Here is a 24,370-nt window from a genome sequence, read left to right as displayed (position 1 = left end):
AGAGGAAGCCGCAAGTCGCTCTAAGGCTGCTGATCGTTCAGTCTTGCCAGGCGCGATGCGAGAGTCCTCAAGCTACGATTGTGTCGCAATGTCAAAAGATGAAGAAACATTTTCAGAAAAATAAATTATTAAAATGCACTAATATTGTGCGTATACATGCCGATAAAATTTTACTGAAAATGAAAAAAGAAAACAAGTTTGTGAGCGCTTGCTTTATTTTTCGCGACCTATCAACTTTTTGTAGTTTTTGTTCTGTTTTTCGATCAGTTCCGCCAGGCAGGCGTAACAAGATGGTGGGGATGTTATGCGAGTGATGCTCAGTGTACGGAGTTTGTTATGATTGTGATCCGAGCCGCGTGTTAGGATTCTCGTGCAAGGTAAGCATCTTCACTCTTTTTCTATATCTTCAACTGTAGCGCAGGTAATGGCGTTCAGTTCGAGATGCTGCCTATTAAATGCTTATTGTGACGAAATATTGCCAGCTTCCTATCCTACTAAGCCTAACGTTTTGTACCAATTTCCATCTCTCTGGCCTTATTAAATTTGTCGACGATCGCGTTGTTGGCGGAACGACGTGCATATCAACCTGATCCCGCCTAGTGGCGTCGTATATGGTGCAACAGTCTAAAATCTTTCATGTGTGCGCGCTCGCTTTCGTAGGACACGGGCTTGTCAGAAGTAGAAAGCGCTTCCATCCTACTTCGCCGGACCTACAGGAGGTAGCTGCCGAAATTCCGACAGTTTTGATTAACGTGAACGCCCCTGGGCGCATTTTACAGACACCGATATAACTATTCATCTCGCTTCTGGTTGCTTCCTGTAATACTTCAACGTCGATAATGTGTGCTTCTCCATGCGAGATGTCATCCACACATGTTCACTTGACATAATTCCATCGGACTTGCAAGCGCGAATGTTTGATAGCTGCGGAAATAACCGGCGATCAGAGCTCTTGACGAGTGAATACTATTGATTTCTGTTTTGTATCAAGTTAGCTAATTTTGTGACTACGGCTTAATGAAAAATGATGCCTAGTAAACCCCTTCAGAGAAAACAAAAGTTTCCACATTAGCTGTTTCCACGTCGTACTCTTTACTATTTTTCTGCCTGTAAACACCCAGTGTAAACTTATTCACGATGATTAGGTGATGGGGAAGCGCTAGACGCTGTCTGCACAATAATTCGACCCTAACGATTGCGTTGCGAAAGGGGTGAAGTTAGTGAGGTTAGTCATCCGGGCTCCGGCTTTCCGAGATCTGTGTCACGACCGGGCAAGCCCGTATTGCTATCGGATACACATGGTCTTGCGTAACTACTGCTTTGTACATGCCTAGTTCGTGCAAAGCAACAATGCGTTAGCGGTGGTTTGTAGTCGAAGCAATCGGGCGCTGTGTGCCCATTTGTCTACACGCCCGCCCCGTCTTTGATACAGCCGCTGATAATTTTTTTCACAACTTCGATCGCGCGTGCTTTCGCGCTCGTCATCAACTTCTCCCTCTCTCTCACTGCCGCCGCCGCTTTCTTTTTTCTTTTTTATTGGCATTTTGTGTATTTAATGTGGTGAACTAAAAAAAAAAAAAGGAAAACACCCGCCGTACCAGAGCCCTTTGATGCTTTGCTATGACGTTGCGGTGCTGCGCTCGAGGCTCGATTCCCGCCGTGGCGGCCGCATTTCGAGGGGCGAAAGGCAGAACATGTTCGTGTACTTAGCTTCATTCAGCCTTTAGGTACACGTTAAAAAGCTCCAGGTGGTCAAAATGAATACGGTGTCCCCCACTAGGACGTGCCTCATAGTCATACCGTGGTTTTGACACGTAAAAGCCCAAGAACTTAAGTTTCGTCATACTGTCGGCGGTCGCGCGTGATCGTTGAATTTCCGTTACAATTCGCGTTTCGTCAGCGATCTCGCCTGAGTACCGGATGCGAACATGAGTCCCAAGTTGGAGAGGTTTCGAGAGCTGAATTGTGTTTGCTTCCGGTGTCGCCAGTTTTTCCTTTCGCTCTGTCGTTCAAGCGCGCGCGCACGTTTGAACCGGGTATCTTGCTGTGGCATCAAATTCGGAGCGGAGCTCGCGGCCAATACGTGTTATGTAACGCGTCCTGCCAGCTGGCCACGTGTCGTCGACGCCGGATTGCTGAACCAGAGCGCTCGTTGCCGCAACTGCTTGAGCGCAGTGCACGTTCGGTCCCACTTTCCTGCAAATGCCGCGCACACGAGAGTTGGCGTTCGCGAAGCTTCCTGGGCGCAGTCAGTCGACGACGGTGTGTTGCCGAAATTTCCGCCCGTCCCCTCCGCGTCGTAAAGCTTTTGTGACAGTCGCTAGACCTTGACGGCCGCTTTTATATTGGGGCCGTTCTTTTTTTCATACCGTTTCTTCCGCGTGTTTGCGCGGTCACGGTCGTCGTCGTTCTCCCCGTGTTTACACGTCGCCTTTACGCTCCCTGTGTGGCATGAAAGGAAGAGCTCACTGTCTCGTTTTTGTCGCACGATCCGCCGCGTTGTGCCGGAGCTGCCTCTACCTCCGGTTTCCTTCTTTGCTTTGTGTCGTTTGGAACCCTCTTGCTTAACTCGCGCTAAGGGTGCTGCCGCACAATCGGCGTCCCGTCCTCTCAAGTTACGCCTTTTCAACGTGGGGAAGTGGGGAGGGGAGAGAGAGAGAAGCACTGCTTCGCATGTGTAAGATGATCCGCTCGGCTTGAGCCCCGGGAGCGCGCAGCAGCTTCTTTTTACTTCCTGTGTCGTCTCCCCTTTCTCTTCGATAGACAAGACCCGTGAAGGTCACAGTGCTTGAACGATGGGATTGTCTGCAGTCGTTGCAGTGCATCCTTGCAACTATGCGTATGCTTCCTCTTGACCTTGTGCGAAATCACGTAGGAGAGGACGGGGGCCGATATACGTCGCAGTACGAGATAGGCGCGTGCTTTGTTTGCGTTTACCCACCGGCCGATCGCTCGCTCTCAAGCAAGCTTCACCGTGCGCACCACGACGTGCCCTGGGAGCTGTTTGTTCGCCTTGCGTCGTGTTGAACAATCCTGGGGCGCACCGTTTTCCAGTGTGCTGTCGGCGCGCCGTAATCTACGACTGTGATGAACAGCTTGCGTAGTTGGTAAGTTAGATTCCGCAGTGCTGACGCCTAGCTCAAGGCGATTACTTTTTATAATAGTATGGGCGCATTATTGTCCCGTAATACCTGCTGTTACTGACATATGCGCTAGTTGTATTATTACCGCAAGTAACGATCTGAGCCGCTTTGGCAAATCCTGTGACATTTAACGAGCACTGCCGATACAGCGAAGATTCTCGAATGTATGCTAAAACACAACGGTTGAGAGCGCATTTGGCTTCAGTGTAACCCACCGTGGTTGCTTAGTGGCTTTGGTGTCGCGCTGCTAATAAGCACAAGGTCGCGGGTTCAAATCCCGGCTGCTGCGGCCGCATTTCGATGAGAGCAAAATGTAAAAAACGCGCATATATCGAGCATTGGGGTGTACGTTAGAGAACTCCAAGTGGTCAAAATTAATCCGGAGTCCCGCAGTACGGCGTGCCTCATAATCAGATCGTTGTTTTGCGAAGTAACAGAATTCATTCATTCATTCATTCATTCATCACTGTACTGCCGTGGCCGTAAGCTTGTACTGTTTTCACCTGTGAAGTAGATCTACATTATCTCCATAACATACGCTCAAGCGTATTATGCTGTTAGACCTATTTGCCGCCGCAATCCGTAATCAAATAAAAGGCTTGCAGAAATAAGCGCCTTCCTTTTTTTTTTTTTTCCCTAGAAGTTAACGTAATTTTTTCGGAGCAACGCATTTCATCCCATGCTTTTACTGCTTCCCTAATACGAGCCACAACGTGCAGCATTCGGAATGGATGGTTTCTGTACGCATGGCCTGGTGCACGTTACCTCATGAGGTCTAAACTCCCATTTAAAAAAGAACAGAAAAAAAAAACCGAGGACACCTAAGCACTTCTTATAGGTTGTGAATGCGAAAGCATTAATGTCCAATTGAACGCCGCTGAGCGGTCCTCCGCCCTGCACTGAGGGCCCGAAAACTGCCTGCCTTTCCTACTATAAAGTGTTTTCTCTATCTCTCTCGTGGCGAAATGAGTGCGTTGAAATGCGTTGAGTTAGAACGCAGGGGTGAGAGCGTGCGTGGACAATGAACGCACGGGTAACGCAGGCTTCCGAGAACGATGGTGATTTGGCGCAACGTTGTTTGGCGTCGCGGCGATGCCCTCTCCCCTCACGCAACACCTGGCACGCTATCGCGGCAGCAGGCGTTCCCTTTCGCCCACTCCGCTCCGTCGAGGCTCGCTCGTGAGGTGGCGTCGCAGCCAATGGGAATTTAGGTGCCGTTTGGCTGCGACAGATGCCGGCTCTTTCTCTCAATGAGCCATTTGACGCGTTCGCATCGAAAATCGCAATAAAAGCGCGCCTTCATCTATATACTCGATTTCTGTTGGTGGCATGTTGTTGCGCTCCCCATGCCTATGCGTACGATTCTGAAAGGCCCTCGGGAAACAGAGTCGTATTGCTTCCGAGGTATAGACGTTAACAGAGCAGGCACGGGACGCTTCAACGTTATCGCACCTTCGCTTTCCTTAAAAAAAGCGCCAACCACATAAAATGTATTTCTGGCGTTTGCGCGGCCATTTCGTGCTGTAATTCTAGCCGGAACGCGCAGCGAAATTTCCACTGGTGCGCATTCTGGCCGTGATACGCATCGCGCGGAGTTAAGCGCAGACGCCCGGCGATACCACGCTGAAAATGTGCTTGAAATGTGTTCCATGCGGTCGACTCGGCTGTAGCTCTTTCGCTTTGTAGCACAAGCAGGGTGCCTGGACTTGTGGACGATGTCGCCGATCGTTCCCAGGGCGCGGTTGCCTGTGACGCCTATACCGTCGCGTTCTATGTTCGTTTCTTGTGGCATCTTCGACGTGGTGTATTTCAAGTACGACCCATGACGCTTGCGAAAGCCGCGGCACGGAGACGCTTGATGTAGAGTGCTTCGTCGTGCGTGTAATTTAGCGATGTTTGGAAGAAGTCACGCGCCGCATAGGCTTACAGACGCGTCGCCTCTTGAGGTGTGTTGAGCCACCTTTTCCTTTGCGCGGTATGCCTTCATCTGCGACAGTGCAGCACTACCCATACCTGAAGCCAAAGTGGAGAGCCCTGTGGATAGCATTCCTATTAATAAGAGTGCTTATAATCACGCCCAGTATTCTGTCGTAGTAATTTGAATCGAACAAAATTTCACATGAGGGGTGCTTTTCTACTAAAACGTAATCGCGCAATAATAATAATAAAAAAGAACCTCAGCTAACAAGAGCGTCAGCACTGAGTTTACCAACATACACGACATAATTGTTAAGGCACCTAATGATATTTTAAATTAGCGCCGTTGCATTCGGAGGTAAACGCTGGACAGCTTACTGTTGATGGCAGCTAAGCTAAATATTGCAAAAATAAAGAAAAGGAGAAAAAAAAGGGGGGGAAGGGGGGGGCTTCATCGAGGGGTGCGTTTCTTTTTTTTTTTTTTTTTTTCGCGTAGAGCAACCACCGCCAAGATTGCTGGTGTGTCTACTGTAACGGGTTTGTTGGGTCCGCCTATCAACAATGTCGAGTTATTTTTGCCATTTGTTACCATTGAAACTATACAAAAACGTAACCGGCGCCGGTGCTTGCGTTTCACACAGCGGCCGTATCGCTTTGCTCCAGAGCATGACACGATGTCACGGGTTCGATACGAGGTAAATTTACCTGGTGGCGAAGCTTCCATAGGAACCCATACGTTGAAAACATGGCGGTCCTTGGGCAGTTCATGGGGCTTAGCGCCATCTGTATGTGGTGGGAACACTTCCGGCGGAAGAAAAAATAATGTGACGCCATGTCCGTTAAAAGCAGAAGTTACGTCATTTTGTTTTCGAAGGCGCGAAATTTGTTTTGTTGTCCTTCCTTTGGAGCTATATATTCAAATGCCCCGCCATTCGACTTGACGGGTGTTTCGAGCTTTCAGCATGGAAAGCGATGCAGGAAGAGGCCAGCCGTACGGTTGTCGAAATCGCATCCCTGCACAGAACATACTTTCTTTGGAGGCCGAGGAAAGCTTTAGGTGTAGAGTGCTGATCCTATTGTCGGATGCCAAGCCCGTCGGCCAGCGCAGTCTCACGAAAACAACTACACAATTATCTGGCGGTCGTAACCCACTCCTTTTAACTGAACAGATTAAGAAGCGATGAAGCTACCCGCGTCACCAAATGCAGACGAACTTTGACAAGCAAGAAAGCACAAACTGTGAGGGGGGCGTATTTCAGCAGGTGAACTTTTTGAGTGCGCCTTTCTGCCCATTTCAAGACGTGCATTGCGAGTGATAGTGGCGTCAACGCCCCCTGTAGCGATGGGCGCTGAAAAGAAATGAATTTATTAATAATAATAAAATTAAACTTGTATTTTCTTAACTCGTCACGAATATATAAGAATGACTAGGAATTTTATTTTCGTTGAATGAATCTAACTCTGTCTCGTTTTAATTTAAAAAACGCGTTTTTCTTTCCCAATGTTTGTTCCCTCCAAACATAGTCGCGCTTCAAACGCTGCTCCCATAACCCCCCATGCTGATGTCGGTGACAATCTGTACTGAACCGCTTTTCGCCCGAAGCTTCGCGACCTATTTGAATCGACCTTGTTCGATACCTGGTCAGGTTCTGGCGTTCTGGTGAGGGCACGGATCGACAGCGTCACCTATAGGCTTATATTTAGATGCATTTACGAAAGAAAAAAAAACACACAGTCAGAATACTTCCGGACCATTCCCCCCATCTCCTTTCCCCCATCGCTGCAGCCAGTGATATATAAATAGCATTCTGCGCCAATTGTGGATGATAATCGGCGTTTTGTCAAATCATCCCCGCAAAATCTAGCATGTGATAAACCACGTGCACGAAGAAGCCGGATATTTGGCATCGCATACCGTATCAAGTTACAAGACAAAAAGAAATGAATCGCAGTTTCGTGCGGAACTTTATTCTAACTTTATTGATAAGGAAGGTGGGGTTCTTGAGATGCATCCTTACTTAAAAGTGGACTACGTAGTTGTGTAAATCGGGGTATAGAGTGTATGGACAAGGTCGACCGCTATTTGTGATGAATACGTACGCCGAGGTCTGTGTATAGGCGGCAGACGGTAAAAATTTTTGAAACCGGCTTGCCTTCTTTATAAATACCACCAAGAGACATCCATGCTTTTCTTTTCCCTTTTTTTTTTTAAATTTGTGACGTATGGGGCAATTCAGTTTTTGGTTGGTGTTCAAACCTGCTATCTCAACCAGAAAACTTTACTTCCAAAATCTTGATTTGTGATCTAACAAGGCGTGCAGCTTGCTCAAAGCTTTCAAGCTTGCACACAGGCTGCGTTATGCTCGGACCAACCAAGTGGAAAGCGATACATGATGATGGGAGGAGATTTCTTTATATATCACTTTGGTTTTGCCCTCGATCGTCTTTCGATCATTGCGGCCTCACTTGTCTTCTTGACACTTTAGCGGATGCCGCTGTTGCCTATCGGGGACATTCCCCCCCCTGTATCATTCTGGAAAAATGCCGCAGCATAGGCGCGGACGGTGTCTGAGTGTGTATGAAACTTCCTCTGATCGACGCCGTTGTGTCAAGAAAGCTCTGTCGTCGTTGTAGATAGCACACTGTCACTGCCGTTGTGAAACTGTGCTGTAGAATGGGAGACGGCGACAGAGAGCGTGCATTCACGTTGTCTCGTTGGCGACCGAGGAGGCAATCGTGGACTGTGGTGGAGCAAAATTTGCGGATGGGCACGCGTTCTTACTCGCCAGTATGATAAGCACATGCACTCGCTCAGAATTCACGTGCTGTCGCTCGCGTTCTCGTGCACGTCGCACTTGCGCGCATAAGCTCCTAATGTTGTTTGCGCGTACGCTCAAGAGCGAATGAACGCGCTGCATTCACTTTCCGTCATCTGGACCAAGCATGTGATGATGTACACCACCCTTGTTCGATCTCTAAATCACACGGCCACGTCCATATTCCATAGTGCAGATTGGGAAAAAGTAGCGGAGCTTGGGTTGTTCCTGCCATGCTTGGCGCAGGCAATCCGGTTATTTGTTCGGGCAATGATAGTACGGGTGTCAATGGAAGGGAAACACAGTTGAAAGTGTAGACAGCTGGGCAAGTTAAATTAACAATCGTGGTGATCGTCGCTTTACTCTGTTCAACATTTACCAGGTGCTCTGTGTACGAGTTGATTCCAGCCTATATATTTTGTGACGTTTCGTTTCAATGTCAGTTGCGAATCTGTGCTGATCCTTGTCAACCTTCTTGCGCTCGTGGCGTCTTTTAACTGCCCAGTTGTCAAGAATCAAGACACAGTCGATGGTGGTGTGGAGATTAGGTGGAGCTATATATATACACATTGGATTAGGAAGCTTGCAGGCGTATATGATGGGTTCTGCTGACCCCACGCAGGACGCGGGTAACTTGAGATCCCCCTTTGTTTAGGTTTTTATCACGCCAATGAACATAAGTTGTACGAGGGTGATGATGGTTGCATAATAGAGAACGAGATTACGACGATAAATGGACGCGCTTTCGCCCGTGCGTGACGCTTGCAACTCGATCGCGAACGGAGAGGCCGATCATTTTCAGAAGGCGCTTTCTCGTGGAATTTCATCGCGTGCCATCCGCGCGCTACGAAAAAAAAAACGTGCGCCACCGCTTCCCACGGGCTTGGCTTGGCGAAGGGACCTTGTTCACAGCCGGAAGGCGATCACCATTGGCACCCGCGACGGCGGAAGCGCGGTTCACTTGAAACGGGCCGCCGCCGCACTCATTCCATTCCACCACGGCACGCTTGTGCCCCACATTTCGCATTCGTATCCTGTGTGGGACCTTCTCGTCACCCGGTGCTCGCAGAACGGCGGATTTTGCGTAGAAAGAGGTTTCCCCGCTACTGGTATTTCGCGGCACGCCTTTGCCTTCTCGCCCCCCTCGAACGGGGGGGCGAGAGGGCAAAGCGAAAGTCGTCCGACTCTGGCTGGCTGGCAACCCGAACCGGCGGAACGTAGACTCACGCTTGTGACGTCGGCTGTGTCGAATTCCGGTGTCGCCCCGTATTGCTCAAATAATTTTACTAGATAGCGTCACGTCTCATTTCCCCTTCCTAATCACTTTCTCATAATTTGAACCATGTATAGTATTCCACCAATCCTCTTTCTTGCGTTGTCCGACGTTTAGGTATTCAAAGCCTAATATTTGACACGGTGCGGCCAGCCAAAAAGTTTTTGTTCATCTCTCCACCTATCTCTTTCATGTTGATTACTACCGTAGCTCCTCCCCCTGCATAAGGAAACGGTGGCCCGGCATGTGCGCTCAGCCCTCTTTCCCGTCTCTGTGAGGTCATGCTTTAATACACATTGTTTTGCTTGAGATAGGCTATCAGAGCAATGTCGAGCCCGAGTTGTGAACGCTGCTTTTAAATGATTAAAAAACACGCGTGATGTCAATCCAGCTGTCTACTTTAGACAGGCAACAACTGTTATCTTTCCCCGCAGTGGATTTGAGGCATCTACTTCGTTATAACGAATGGCTCTGTTACTATATATACGCACAACGCTAGGGTTTTGCCTGTCTCGCAGCGAGAATTTGCGCTGTCTGGCTTCGGGGACCGCAACACGCCGCTGGCCTTGAACAAATGCTGTGGCGGGGAACATTAATGTAGTGTAGACCAACCGCTGTATACAGTGCGCGGCCGGAGCTTCGTTACGTCGCCTGGGAAAACGCGGGAAGTTGTCAAGTGCATACAGCACATTATCGTGCGTGACCTTACTGGTGATGCTAATGCTGGCAACATTTCCGCATGCTGCAGCAAACCACGTGACTCCCATTGTTCACTTCGGTAGCAGTTCCTTCCTCTTGAACAGCGTTCTACGTCTCGTGCATTGGCAAGACGCCTTTGGTTTCCTTTTTGCTTAATAAACGTTTGAAACAACAACATAATAAACACGTGCTTAGGCTCGGCCTCTTTCACAGAGCTCAGCTTATGTTGGAACGCGAGTGTGAGCTGAACTCCCACATAATTTAGTAATTAAGGAGGTCATGAAACACGGTTTCCGGGGTGGAATGGCAAATCCTGAATGGGAAATCAAAGTCATCTTATAACAATCAGACCGGTAGTGGCCACCGACTTGGTGGTGGAAACGTACCTACAGAGCGAGTCGTACGAAGCTTGCTTGTCGTTTTTTTGTGTCACAGTTTAACCGATGATTTCGAACATTCGAACATTTTTTTTTTCGTTGACCACGAATTCCTTATGTCAGCATATGTGAGTGTTCCAGCTTCCAACTTATAGCTTTTATTTATCACTTAATCGAGAATTTGATGTGGAAGGGCGATATTGAATGCTCTGGCAGTAAGGACTGATGCGAATAAGATTTGAAATAATAATTTTACAGTGCACACTGATTTGTCAAGGAAATGCGCCACATCGACTGAATGTGTTGTGGTCGATGACGACCCGTATTCGATTTGTGTAAAATAACTGGCTGTCTGCATCGTTCGCATTTTCTTACTATTTCTTATTGCTACGTGCCTTAACGGCTAATTATGCCGCGGTTTTCAACGACATGCTTGAGCCTCTGGTAACAATCTTGGAGTCGCTCATGATCCTGTAATTAGCTCTGCTAGCATTTTGCAACAAGTTGCTGCTTCGAATAAGATAATTAAAAAAAAAACTGCATAGCTTTACTACGCACCATCCTAGCAAACACAACATACTCGTTTTGGAGTTCTGCGATGTTAAAGCGAAACCTGCGGATATGCCTTGAGCTGATCTGTACATATATATTTAAAAAAAAAAGCTAGTGCTCGGATGTTAAGTTCTGATTTACTTTGTTCCTGCAGTCTGCACTATCTGTATTTTATTCGATCCTAAATATCACTGTTCGCGCAAAACTCGGGAATTGAGTGTTCTTCCGACTTCGCAGTTTCTAAGTTCACTGGCACATGCATCGTGTTTCGGAAGACATTGCAAAATGGTGGGGATACGACGCCATTTATCATTGCCTATATGCGCAGTTTATCATCATAATGACGCCGTTCTGTCACACCCTTAATAATAATAATATTTGGGGTTTTACGTGCCAAAACCACTTTCTGATTATGAGGCACGCCGTAGTAGAGGACTCCGGAAATTTTGACCACCTGGGGTTCATTAACGTGCACCTAAATCTAAGCACACGGGTGTTTTCGCATTTCGCCCCCATCGAAATGCGGCCGCCGTGGCCGGGATTCGATCCCGCGACCTCGTGCTCAGCAGCCCAACACCATAGCCACTGAGCAACCACGGCGGGTCTGTCACACCCTTAAAGAAGTTCGCACCCTTTGTGGATTATCTTGTCCCACAACGATAATCGTCATCTGTGTTGCGCTCATTTTCTTTCCTTAACGTTGCGAGCCCCGTACTTCCAGGTCACGAACGGTATGCGCGTTATCAGCGTGACATGGCATTCTCGAAACGAAAGTAGTAAGGGCGGAGTTCTCCAGAAAGGAAACGCAAGTGAGGCAGAATATTATTTTTTTGTGGGACAAGCCCCCAAAGGGAGCAATGTTTAAGAGCGCCCATGTTGCAGCTTGTGTACAAGCTTGTGCCCAAGCTTTCCTTAGCACTGCGCGCCCACTGCCAGCTAGCTGATTGCGACCATGGCACCATACATGATGTCACGCTGATACAGGCTGCGCTTGTATTGGCTGTTCCAGATACGTGCGTGTCGTTCGGGGCCTGAAAGTACCAAGTGCACGCGAGATAGATGACGGTTAGGGTTCGGGGTCGAGATGGGTACATATCTTCCTTAGAGTGCGTATCTCCAGTATGACCGAGTTGCCAGTATTCCCTGAGTGCTTGCAAGGTAGGGGCTCACTGGGCTGACTATTCTATGCCTGTTGGATGCCCGTCGTTTGTTTTTATATGCAGCGAGACTTTAAAAAAAAGAACTCGCTTTGAGCTGCAGAGCTTTTGAGTGGCTTGTTTTTCATTTTGAACAAGTTACGACGTCCCGAGGCGCAGGTTGCCGGGTTCTTTAAATGTGCGGAAAAGACTCGCGAAGGTGGAAATGCGTGTGAAGTGGCCTTTCTCAAAAGAAATAAAAGAAGCTTTCAAATTGACCCCGACAACGAGAGCGACCTTCCCCGTTCCGTTGCAGCCCCTGTGGTGGTGGTCGCCGCCGCCGCCGCCCATGCGGGTGACCACCGTGGGCGGCGGGGCCCCCGTGGCATGATCGCCAGCCCGCCCGTGCACGGGCTGCGGCTGGTTGGCGGCGGCGGCGCGCAGCAGCCGCCCGTGCCTCGGCGGCGCAGCTCGTCGCCGCCGCCGCCGCCGGCGCCCGCCGAGGCAGCGCCCGGCGTGCCGCCGCGCCGGCTGCCCGCGCTCCAGGGCCGCTCCAGCCTGAGCGTGTCGCGCACCCGGTACGTGCTGGCGCCCAGCGAGCCCCCGCTGCTGGTCAGCTGGGACGTCCGCGAGGAGGTGTCCCCCGACGACTGGATCGGACTCTACCGAACCGGTACGACAGACGAGCGCGCGTTTAGTCGTTTTCTTTTTTGTGTGTGCTTTCTTCGTTCTTGTTTAGAACGGATACTAGTGCTGTCAGATCAAGCCATTCTTTCGTTCCTTCTTTCCTTTTTCTTTTTCCTTTTTTTACAATACATTACGTACAGGCTGACGGCAATTTCTTTCTGTGGAAATCAGCAAGGTGTAGGAAGCTTCACGAAAACATAAATTAAGCTATTTCTATCTCCTGGTTGGCTCAGAAGATGTTAAAGGGACTGGTATTCATTGGCTTAGCCAGACCCCCCCCCCCCCCCCCCGAAGTTGTCTTAAGAAACCCTAACCCCTTTCCCACGGAAGAAAAAGTTTCAGTAGGTGGGCTCTGAAAGAGTGACATGGATGAAAGGGAAAGCTCGAATGTGAAAGCAAGGCGAGAGCAGTGGCAGGTAAAACTGCAAGGCATATCCACTTGCAGAAAATATTGTTTGGATGACGTATTGTCGGGTGGGATGGGGAGGGGGGAGTAGCAGTTGATCGCCTCTCCAATGGGCAGAACACTGCTGCCCACTCATGGCACACCTCTAGCTCAATCCGGATCAGATTGTGTTAGCCATAACTGCTGAGGGGAGATCACTGCTAAAAATTCAACACACAGATAAAACTTGGGGGCATTGCTGCTCCCCACCAGGCCTTCATGTCGTCGGAGAGCTTCTAATTTCTGGTACTTCACCAAATCATCAACCACGCTGTGCTGAAGAAAATCATTCTGAAAATGTAGTGACTTGCTTGTTTAGGAAACGCATAATAAGCACACCCCCATTTAAAATTTTTTTTTTCTCTGACTTTCGCTATGTTAATAAACTTGAGGAGAGCTTGATGTTAGGCTAGTTTGTATACACTGTTAATAATGAAACAGGGCAAAAACTGGCACAAGAAAGAAAAACCTACAGAACGCTTATTTGTGCACAGCGAAGTTTATCAAGGATGGGGGTGCTAGGCTAGGTAAGCTAAGAAACCGGCACAACAAACAGTTGGGAGGCCAGGTAGGTCAATTGCCTCAAGTCCACACTGAAACAGAAATATAGGAATTTTAGGGGCTGCCATGCCATTCAACAACCCGGTGAAGGCTGAAGAGTGCGACAGTGACTAACAGAAAATAATTTTAAGATGGATTGGATATGAAGAGAGGAGGGAGTGGATGCACATAAAAGGTGTCAAGAAGAGCGTCTCATCACTGCGCGATCGCTCAACACCAGACAGCCGTGGCCAGTCGCCTAGCTGTAGCTCACCTACCCCTTTCTAACACGTGCTACTTGCTGCGGAGAGCCCGTCCTAACTAAACGTCTCCAGAATAGGCAGGCATCAGAAGACAGGACACTTTCAAATCTCTCGTAGCTACTGGCCCTTATTTTACTGTGAACTACGGATACCGTAATTTTCACTAAGGCTTCTAAACAGGAAGCAGCCCTGCTTGGGACTGTCTGCCTCATCAGTTCCAGGTGTCATCAAATAAAAATATGCATTGGGTGATGACTACTACATCGTGATCACAAGTTACTGCCAAAGATCTCTTCAAACAAGTAGGGCAACAGGTCACTGAAAGTGAGTGAAACTTGCATCATACGATACTATCGAAGGTCTATATCGCAAAGCTTCGTTCCTGTATTTTTAAATCTAGAACAATATAGCATGACCACTTATGCCAGAAGCGCTACTGAGTAATAGGCATCTTGCGAAATAATGCCCGCCCTCTTCCGTACTTAGCCGTCGCCGTACCACTCTCTAGAAGATCTGGCTGGAAAACGACAGTTATCTTCACTGTTTCCAGGGCTGCAACAAGTTTGGCCCGCAAACAAGAAGACACAATAGTGCGCTGTCCTGTATTGTTTGGCCCTATTTTCAGCGCTCATTTTTCGAAGTGATGTATCAGCTAGGTCCATCGACATCCATTATATAAATGCATCAATTCGTAAACAAAATTTTCGTTTTTTCTAAATATCATTTTTAAAAATAGCATAAGGATGATAGCATAATTTGATGTGAAGTGGCTGCACGCCTTAGCAATAAAGAACTTTTGTCAAAAATTAAGCAAACTGTTGTTTCGGCAACGCAATAACACGCATCCTCATTGTTAAAGCATCCTTGTCCAGGGAGCGCTAGAAGTCTTTGCGTGGTCTTCAACCTCCATATATATATATATATATATAATTGCTGTGGATTAACATGACCACTGCCACCAAAATGTGATGGGAGTCCAGCACCTTGAATGGGTTCCAAGTGAAACGCAACAGACCCAAATCACAGCCGTTTCAAAACCAGCCATTCCCCTCACCTACTACATCTCTTATCTTTCTGCTTGCCCTTCTCTTCCTCTACTTTCACTTACGGTGTTCTTCGTTACCATTACAGTATATATAAATATATATATCTATATAATGTGTGTGTGTGTGTGCAGCAAACGCTCATTTGTACGAACAACACTTTAATAAGAAATATTTCAGAATAACACACTCTTAGAAAATCCCCGGCAGTTTTCCTATGCATTCTATCCAAAAATCTTTCAGTTAAACGAATTTCTTAATAACAAATATTTCAGTTGAATGATTTTGAGGCTCCTGGTGGATAACAACACCAGCTGCAATTAGAAACTGCTGGCATAAATCAGGCCTTTCCCCCCTGTGCGGTGAAAGTGAGCAAGAGGAACAGCGCGACGAGGGGATCGACCGCAGGACGGGGACAGAGGTATGTCAACAGCTGGATGTTGACAGCAACACTTCGTTTGAAGACTCTGTGCAGTGACACTGAGGCCTTTACCTGTGCTGAACTATTGATGTGGAAATTGTTACCAATGTTAGTGCTGAAAAACAGTGCAACGAGGAAGATGCAATGGCAGAGGCAGATTCAAATACTGTAACTCTTGGCAAGGCTATAGGATCCCCTGGAAAGTTGTGAGACTTCGTGTCTCAGCAACAAGGTGTGCCAGAATAAGCGCACAAAAACATGCTCTCTAGACAGCCGTGTTTAATACTTGTGCTTTAAGAGCATCAGTGCAAATGAAAATTAGATTTTTTTTTTTTTTTTCAAAATGGAGATAAGCTGTAGTGTAACTGATATGCACTTTGTACATACCGATGCACATAATAACTCCATAAATTGCACTTCACACTTTTTACTTGATGTCTGCTGTGCCCTATGCTGTTTCATATTCTAGTGAATATTCAGTTAGGTAAACTATTTCCTTGGCTTACTTGAAGTTCCTTGGTTCCTTGAAGTGTGTGTGTGTGTAGAGGGAGGGAGAGGAGTGGTAGTTGTCGGTGGAGAGCCCCCCGCTTCCCAAATATAGATTTCTGTCTATGCCACTGAAGCATAGGGCACTGGGCAATGGTCCAAGATTCGTTCCAGAGCCAGGGTGTATTTCTTTTTCAGCTGCAAAGCTTTCGTTCTGAGAAACCCGAACAGGGTGCCTTTATAGCTTTGTGCTATTGTCAGGTAAATGGCAATTATTTCCTTTCAAATTGATGCTAATGTCACATACAAAAGAGGGTCCTATAATGATTGACTGCAGGGAGACCTCCAGTGCTGTTAACCCTTTAATTAGCATAAGAAATACTTAGCCGAGAATCTTTCTCTTGCTTTATTTCTTCTTTAGGATGCAGAAATACATACAAAATGAAATCATAATATCATTTCTCCAAAATCTGGAAGAGACATTGTGAGTCAACAATATTGTCAGTCCTCCAGTTAAAGGCAATTTTATAGTCCAGGGCTGGTGTGTTTTACTTGCTTATGAAAGCCAGCAGCCCAGCGTTTCTTAGAATTATGTCATTGATAAAAAGGAACAAAGAAGTTGTTTGCATTCTTCGACCACAAAAGCACACTGGACATTTTAATCTTAGCCACACCTCTGTAGCATAGACCACAGCAGCCCTTCTATTGAATACTGGCTGGAGAAAAACTGCGGGAGTGCTCTCCCGCCGTTACTATACAACCTGCAATGACCTTTTCTGGCATAGGTATTTTGGGAATGTTGTCTTGGTTGTTTGTTCTTCATTTTGCCAATGTCGTGTATTTTTTCCCACTTTGGGAAAAAAATGCACCACCAAATACACCATAAATGCCAAACGTTTTTCCCATTCCGTGCCTTTCTTGTAGGCAGTAACAGGAATAATGCAAAATTGCAGCTATTCAGTATCATAGAAAAAATGTGACATTGCTTATCCTACAGGAATGTTTGACATGATAGATTCAATAGGGCACTTTTGTTACCTGCTGACTGCTTTGATCTCATAGAATCGACATTTTGATCAGCTGTATTATTGCCACTTGAATGATGCACTGCATAGCTTAAGAAAAGCGCAGTGCCCTACTGCTCTCTCATTATAGGCTACTGCAGAACATTTTGTTCATGGCTAGTTAGGGACAACATTATCAAAGTTGCTGCAAGGGCAAAAAAATTTGTAGTTTTCTTGCAATGTGTGTGTCAGCTATATGATTATTCTTTCTTTTTTCTCTCTTTTTCTTTTTACTTTTGCACACCTTTAGATGAAACGGATCCACTTCGTTTTCTGGAGCACAAAAACAAGCGGTGCCCAAGCAACACTGCAAAAGGCCAGGTCCTGTGGAACATAGACTGCAAAGATGCATTTGTTGAAGGTGGGACATTCATTCATTCTAATTGAGACTTATACACAGGAACTTCTTGGCAGCTCAGAATTGTCAGAAGTTGTGCTAATGACAATTTGGTTATGCTGTGCTTTATGTAAAACTGTGATTTGCACATACTGTGACTGCAGCAATTAAGAGCACTTAAAAGGATTGATTTAGTTTTGGTCAAACTCTGAAGCCTCAGCTCGTGTGAGTGTGAAATGCAGTAAATATCTCGCTAGGCAACTGGTGACTGGATTGGAATGAAGTCGGCTGCATACAAAAGATTGGCTATTGTTCGTTCAGAAATTTAAATCTAAGAAAATTGTGATAGCCTGTTGACAACTATGAAATGCATACTGCACCTGATGATTGCACATTTAGGGCGCATAAGATAAACATGGTAGATGTGTTAGTACCACTGTTATGTGAGTTTTGCAGGAGTCAGTTCACAAGTTATTTGTGATGTTATGTCGTGTGTAGTACATCATCTTAATCCACTTTTAATGCAGAATTGTGTGTGTGCTGTTCATGGAATTGCTGTATTAACTTTTTTTGTAGAGTTATGTGGAGTTGTAAACATGGCATACAGACTTTTTTTATTGGTTATCACTATTATTATTATTACTATTAAGCAATCTTCACTAATATATTGAGGGACCAGACAAAGACATCTGCTCTGTTCAATAAATAAAATGTGACATTTTCTTGTGATTGCAACAAATAACATCCAAATCAGATTGAGTGGTTGCCTAACTGGAGATCATTTCTGTGTTTTACATGTGCTCTGCTGTACCCAAAACGAACGCCAACAGAATGTTGTTGATCTTGTCTGTGGCATGCCGTTCTTTTCTCAAGCATTGTCTTTTTTGCACACAGTGCTCTATGTGACATGGTGGGATATGAAATATGTCCTCACACTGAACACACGCTTGTTGCAGAGACAACCAATGTTTGCTTTCGCTACTACCATGGGACAAGTGGCACTCTCAGAGCTGTGAGCCCAGTGGTGACCATCTGCAGGTCGGCTGACACCACTGGAATTATGGTAAGCTCTTCCTTCCTTTGCTTATCTTTAGTGTTTATGGCTGTATTATCGTGCTTTACACCATGCCCTAAAAAAAAAAAAAAGAAGAGAGAGAGAATCTGCACTTACTTGCAGCATTTAGAGTAGGGAAAAGAAAGAGTCCATACATATAATCCATGCACATACTAGTAGCTGCATACAAAAAAATGTTTGAATCCTCAAGAAAGCAACCCAGTTTGATTGTCAGCACAGAAGAGTGCACTGGCTACAACCTTGTGCTGAATGTCCAGTCATCATAGCTAAATGCTGTTTCTGTTTGCAGTGTGGGGCTTCACTGCAATGCAGAACGCATTTATAAGTGAATTTTGTGTTCAGGTGCAACTTCTTCATGGCAGCAGGCTCTGCATTGCTCTGAAGCTGCAATTGAAGGCAACGATCACATGTATAACAGTCGCTTCCCCACTTTGTTCTAAATTTCGTGAATTTTTAGGTAGATTATACACTTGAAAGATGTCATGTCTATGATTTTTCTGTGTTGGTATTTTAGGTGAATTGGGCTTTGGTAGAGATCAGTTAATACTCTTGCACTTAATTCTCTTTGTTCAGGAAATAGCTTTTCTGCTTTTTCTTTTACTTGTTTAGCTGCTGTTTTAAACAAATTAGACTCTTCTAGTGATGCAAACAGATTCCATTTTAAGTTACCTAGCTTACAAGTGCATTTCCCTCTCTATCCTTCTCATTGCATTTTGTTCTACGATTGTTTGTATGCTCATTTCCAATTCCTTGTTGCTTGAACCCTGTAGACCACTAGCTACCTAAACACAGTGACTTATTCTGATGGTTTAAACATGGATATTTATTTCTGTCCGTAAAGGCTAGATGAACGGAATGGGCTAAGTCGCAAGTTGCTTTGTAAACCAAGCATGACTTTCCTCAGTGGCATGAAAGTGTGTCTTGTCGAATTGTGCCAAGATAGCAAGTCTACAATGCCTTTATGCACTGATGTCGTTTGGTGCATCCCAGTCATATCATGCTTCATGTGCATATGGATTGGCAACATTGTGAGATTTGTGCAGCACTCACTGGCAATAAAGACAATTGGTGAAGCACTACAGTGCACATGGTGGCTCACATGTTTAAATTTTACACCACTCTCTTGTGGGAATCCCCCTCGACCATTGTACCTCAGTGAGAGAATGATCGTAATGGCGTGCATTGTGACTTGGTTCTTTCAGAAAGTAGTTTTGGTAAATCATTTCTGCTGTTGTTAATGTTCTTGACGTTATACTATCTTAAATACCTTTTTCCAGAATGGCCATGGCTCTGATGTTTTGGTGGGCTACTCTTCGCAGCAGATACCAATGGAGATGGTCAAGTTTTATTTGACCAGTAAGTATTGTCGCCATTGGGTAACCTACACGACTGTGATGTCTGCTTACTTCAGCAGAATGGGTAGGGTGACCATATGACCTCCATAGCAAGAATAATAGCTGCAGCAGAACAATGTTGTAGGAATCACTGTCTTAGAAAAGGCTAATACTGACTGCACAATGATATCTATCCTGATTTTCTCTGCACTTTGATTATCTTGGATGGTATAGTCACCCTTTCTTACAAGCATGAGGAGTGCTCATGCAAATTTTCACTCTCTATGTATGCTGAGCTCAGAAGTAGAGCATGTACTACAATTGGCAATGTGTGTGTGCTTGGGCTGAAGAGGACAAACTCACATGACTGAAGTTGCTTGCACATCAGGTTATTTTCCTATGTTCACCTGTCATGTGAACACCAATCTTATTCCCACACATATCAATAGTCTTTCCTTGTAGAACTGTTGTGAAAGAGCCTTTGTGTCATTGCCTTTCACTGCTACTGTGAAGTACACTTAAACAACTGTTTTCACAAATTTGGTTTTGATTTCAATGTGGGCATCATGTGGTGCAAGATGTTTGCATAATTTTGCTTTCTGCTTCAGGAACTGGTCTCAATTATCAGCAGAAGGCCTAACTACTCTTTGAAGGGTGCTGCACCACTCTGATGTCATTAAAACAACCTATGCTTTAACCTGGCATCAACAGATATGAGCAATCAGCAAGCGTAGGGATGCTTCAAATGCGCGCACTAGCACCGACACAAACTCTCATGCTGGGTCTCTTGACAGGCTAAAGCTCAAGTATATATCATTTTGTAGGTGCGTGCTACTACAAATTACTGTGCACATTTATTTGAAACTATAGCTCCACAGCTTTCATGAGCATAGTGGCATTCAAATCATACAGCATAATTTCTTGAAACTTGGCTAAAATTAAAATGGCTTTGAGAAGAAAACAGTAGCCATATGTTCGAAGTCTTCTGCTGGCGTATGCATAAAAACTAGATGTGGCTTGTGAATAACTTAAGAATGGTTTTGGTAAATGTGTTCCTGTTGCTTTCTTACCTGGGTTTAGGGAAACCTGGTATTCAAAAGCGCGAGATTGTGCTAATAGCACTTGTTGCTTCTTTTCTCTCTGCAGACCTACATGCTCGAAATCTCAAGAAAGGGATGTTTTTTAATCCTGATCCCTATGTTAAGATGGGTGTCCAGCCTGGTTTGGGGGATGGCGTCTTGCTGCTTCCACACCATGGCCAAATCTGTCGCACGGGTGCTGCCGAATCTACTGTGCACCCTTCATGGCCTGGCCAGTACGAATTTATTGGCTACCCTTCTGATGTACTGGAGTTTGAGGTCAAGGACAAGTTTGCCCGTAGCAGGCCAATCATCGGCCGCTTTTTAGGTCGGCTTGCTGTACGTGTGTGGGACCTCCTGGACCGCTGCACTGGGTGAGTGGTTGCATGTCTTGTAGGTACTGCCTCGTGTACTGTGCCTTGCTTGCCTTTCTTGCTGGCTTCTCAGAGTATAAGTGGCCTTATAAGTGGCCTCAGGTATTAAGAACTTTCTCTCATATAGGACGTGTGTGTGCATTATTGTTGTAGATTGTGCATTACACCAAGTAGGAACAGTATAATTGAGCCTATTCCTGCAATTGCATAACAGTAGTGTGCATTAAATCATACTTACTGCTTAATGGTAAAATGATAAATATGGTAATATTTATGAACCTGTCTAATAATTAGGCATTCTGCCAACAGCAGCTTTACATTGCCTTAATATTTTGCTGGAGTAATGTTTTCTTTTTTTCTATCTCTTGTTTCTTTAGGGGTGTTCCTGTGGAGATGAGTTTCTCTCTTGCTAACAAAACACCTTCAGACCATGTCACAGGGGAGCTTTTCTTTACATTTGTTCTGGAGCACGGCCCAGGTTAGTCAGAAGAGTGCTTCTGCCCAGTTCATAAGGGTTACCTCCATTCCATCCTCTATTCTCACTGACTTGTTCTATTTTGCAGTAGACCCGTGGACCCACATTCGACAGGTCCACAACCCAATCTACGTGTCCGATGTGCCTCCAGAGCCGTGCCCCTCAAGCCCACCTCCTTCATCAGATGTCCCTCCACCACCCGCTTCAACGCCACACCATCCACCCTTGACAGCCAGGACCACCTCTCTACCAAATGGAAGTGGCATTGTAGCACCGCCACCCACCTCATCATCATCTTCTTCTTCAACTTCCTCCGCGGGTGATCCAGAGCCAACTCCGAGGAGAGATTCCTCTCAACCTGCAGCGCGGCGTAGTGTCCGTTCAAATAGTGAGCATGGCCTGCACTCCCCTGCAGCTCCACAGGCAGTAGTGAGGCGACTATCCCAAACACCTAGACCGCCTGCCACAGCAGGTGCTGCACCGGCATCTGCCTCCTTTGCAAACATGGAGTACATGATGCAACAGGAGGCAGTGGCCCCGAGGCTCGCTGCTTCGATTGATCAGCCGCCACCACTACCCCCAAAGCAGAAGGGCCCCAAGCGGCATCACCACCACAGACCTCTCGAACGGTCACGAGCTTTGGATGTTGTCGCAAGAGCAGAAGAGACAACCTCTTCATCGTGGAAACATGCCAGGCATCGAGAGGAAGTGGCTGGTCTCACGGCGGATGTTGAAGAGGCGCCTGCAGACTCTGACGAAAGCTCAGCAAGCCTAGCCTCTTCGAGTGCAACATCTTTGACTGCTGGAGATGCAAGCCCACCACCAACACTACCGAGAAGAACACGACCAGTTGCCCTCCAGACAACGTGCGAGCCAGCTGGGGCAACGGCAAGAGCAGCCCCGCTGGCGACTCCTGAGCAAGATTCATCTCTTCAGGAAGGTGGTCCATCATCTCTCGAGAACCTCAGTGGTGTTTTGGACACACTGGACTCGGATGAAGAAGGTCCAGCCCCGGCAGATGAGCTTTCTGCCTGTGACTTTGACCGTGCCAACAGTGAGCCAGCCAATCTTGAGTTTGATGCTGGTGGCACAGTGTCGTCTTCAGCTGCAGAGGACAGCCCCTCTCCAGCACCCGAGGTCAGCAGAGGTGCGTCACCAGCACCGTCATCCTCGGGAGATTCATCTGCAGAGGCATCATCATCGCAAACATTGAGTGCCAGTGACGAGGAAGGAGTACCCGGGGCCAACAACCTGGAATGTAAGTGTGCCAATTCGTTTCTTTAGGTGCACAACCTACACCTCGTTAAACAAAATTGTCCGCGAAGTTCGAAGTGAACGTTTGTCTGATATACCTCAACGTACATTGGTGTGCAATTGTGCAAGTGCTTATGAATGGTGCATTTTGGTTACGAGATTATTTAAATATTTCCAGCACTTTCATGCCTTGTCTCTAATAGGCAAGATAGCAGCAGTATCCAGCAGCCATAGTCGGGAAAGTCCGGAGGGTTCGCAATGAAGGCTTTACTTTAAAACTTGACATTTCAGCCCCCACCCAGGAGCCTTGTTCACAATGAAGGGGGAAGCAGAAAGGCCACAAGGTTACGTATATGCTATTGTATGAGGTTATATGTAACATGCATTACATCCTTATCCAATCATCATAGTCTCACCTCAATCTATGCTGATGTATCTGGTGCACGAAATTGCCACATTGGGACAGTGACACCTAAGAAGCAATCGTATGCTTTTTGCTGGGCCCTTTCAGAAGGCCCTTTACCAGGACCTGTCAGAAATGTCTCTGTTCAAGGAGTATTCTACCACAATTTTAAATGGAGCTTAATACTATTAGTAGAGTTAGAAGCAAATAAAATGCTGCAAGGCAATGGTGTGAGGAGGCGGGTTACCCTTCTAGTAGCAGAGGCTATCAGCACTTGCAAGTCGCCTTCCTCCTCTGCCTCCTCCTACATTAGGGCTGAAGGCCATGATTGCCACAGCATGTCACTATTGCCACGCTTGTTACTTCTCATTGTGCAAACCTGGCGAGTGGCCCTGTGAACTGTGAAGTTGTCAGAATGCTTAGAAGACGAATGTAAAAGCAAAGCTTGTTAAAGCAGTTTGGCTTTGATGCAACATTATAAAAGGCCTTGGCTCACTTTGGATCCTTTGTTTAACCAATCTGTAAGATACTTGCACTTCGGAGCACTTTACCCTCAGATGCACCACCTTGCATTGAAGCGTGAAGCGCTTTCTTTTGAACTGTACTCGAGATTAGTAATGGCAACACCACTAATTAGAAAGTTTATGTGACTGTCAAATTGCCCCACAAATAGCTTGTATCCTGTCGGTCTTAATGCGTTGATTTGCTATGAAGTTGAATACAAAGAGAACTGATCCTTTTATTTATTCTGTATGTTCAGGCACTGGGTACATAGTGGACTGTTCAAATGTTTGATCTCGTGAACTTTTAACATTCTGCAGAAGAGGCAGCATGAAAGTGTACGGACTTGAGCTGAAGCTTTTGTGGTATTAATTTAGTTTTGGGCAGAATTTTTTTCCCCACTAGTATTGTATTTTTTTACTACAGACACAAAGAGCCAGGAAATCGGTGCAGCATTCATTGTTGAGCACGTTATTGTTCATTCACCGCTGCATAGCAAATGACCTGGCCTGCTCCTTTAGTTAGAGCTGCCAAAGATCTGTGTTTCATTCTCTTGTGCGCAAGCACATAGTTTCAGGAGCTGCTCCAAGCACACAGCCGTGGTGTGTAGTATATTGTTTTTCTGATAATTAGCAACATGTATGTGGCCTGTGTTGTAATTTTCAGCATACAAATT

General features: G+C 46.3%; 1 protein-coding gene across 5 annotated transcripts in view; it reads left to right on the top strand.

Moving 5' to 3' along the window:
- Window positions 1-258: 258 nt before the first annotated feature.
- Window positions 259-24,370, top strand: part of LOC142572617 (E3 ubiquitin-protein ligase HECW2-like) — a 65,463-nt gene continuing 41,351 nt past the window's right edge. For 2 of the 5 annotated variants that reach the window (XM_075681850.1, XM_075681847.1), the window contains exons 1-8: window positions 259-377; window positions 12,230-12,586; window positions 17,113-17,223; window positions 18,156-18,262; window positions 19,552-19,630; window positions 20,755-21,061; window positions 21,439-21,539; window positions 21,625-22,794. In XM_075681850.1, coding sequence (XP_075537965.1) covers window positions 12,301-12,586; window positions 17,113-17,223; window positions 18,156-18,262; window positions 19,552-19,630; window positions 20,755-21,061; window positions 21,439-21,539; window positions 21,625-22,794 — 2,161 coding nt within the window. In that variant the 5' untranslated portion in view covers window positions 259-377; window positions 12,230-12,300. Of the gene's footprint in view, window positions 378-2,900; window positions 3,108-12,229; window positions 12,587-17,112; window positions 17,224-18,155; window positions 18,263-19,551; window positions 19,631-20,754; window positions 21,062-21,438; window positions 21,540-21,624; window positions 22,795-24,370 lie in introns of those variants that run through there. The other 3 variants (XM_075681849.1, XM_075681848.1, XM_075681851.1) reach the window with 3 other exon arrangements.

Source organism: Dermacentor variabilis, chromosome 2 (genome assembly GCF_050947875.1).
Source record: "Dermacentor variabilis isolate Ectoservices chromosome 2, ASM5094787v1, whole genome shotgun sequence".
Lineage (NCBI taxonomy): Eukaryota > Metazoa > Arthropoda > Arachnida > Ixodida > Ixodidae > Dermacentor > Dermacentor variabilis.
Note: the sequence above shows the minus strand (reverse complement) of the source record. Positions and strands in the feature narration are given on the sequence as shown.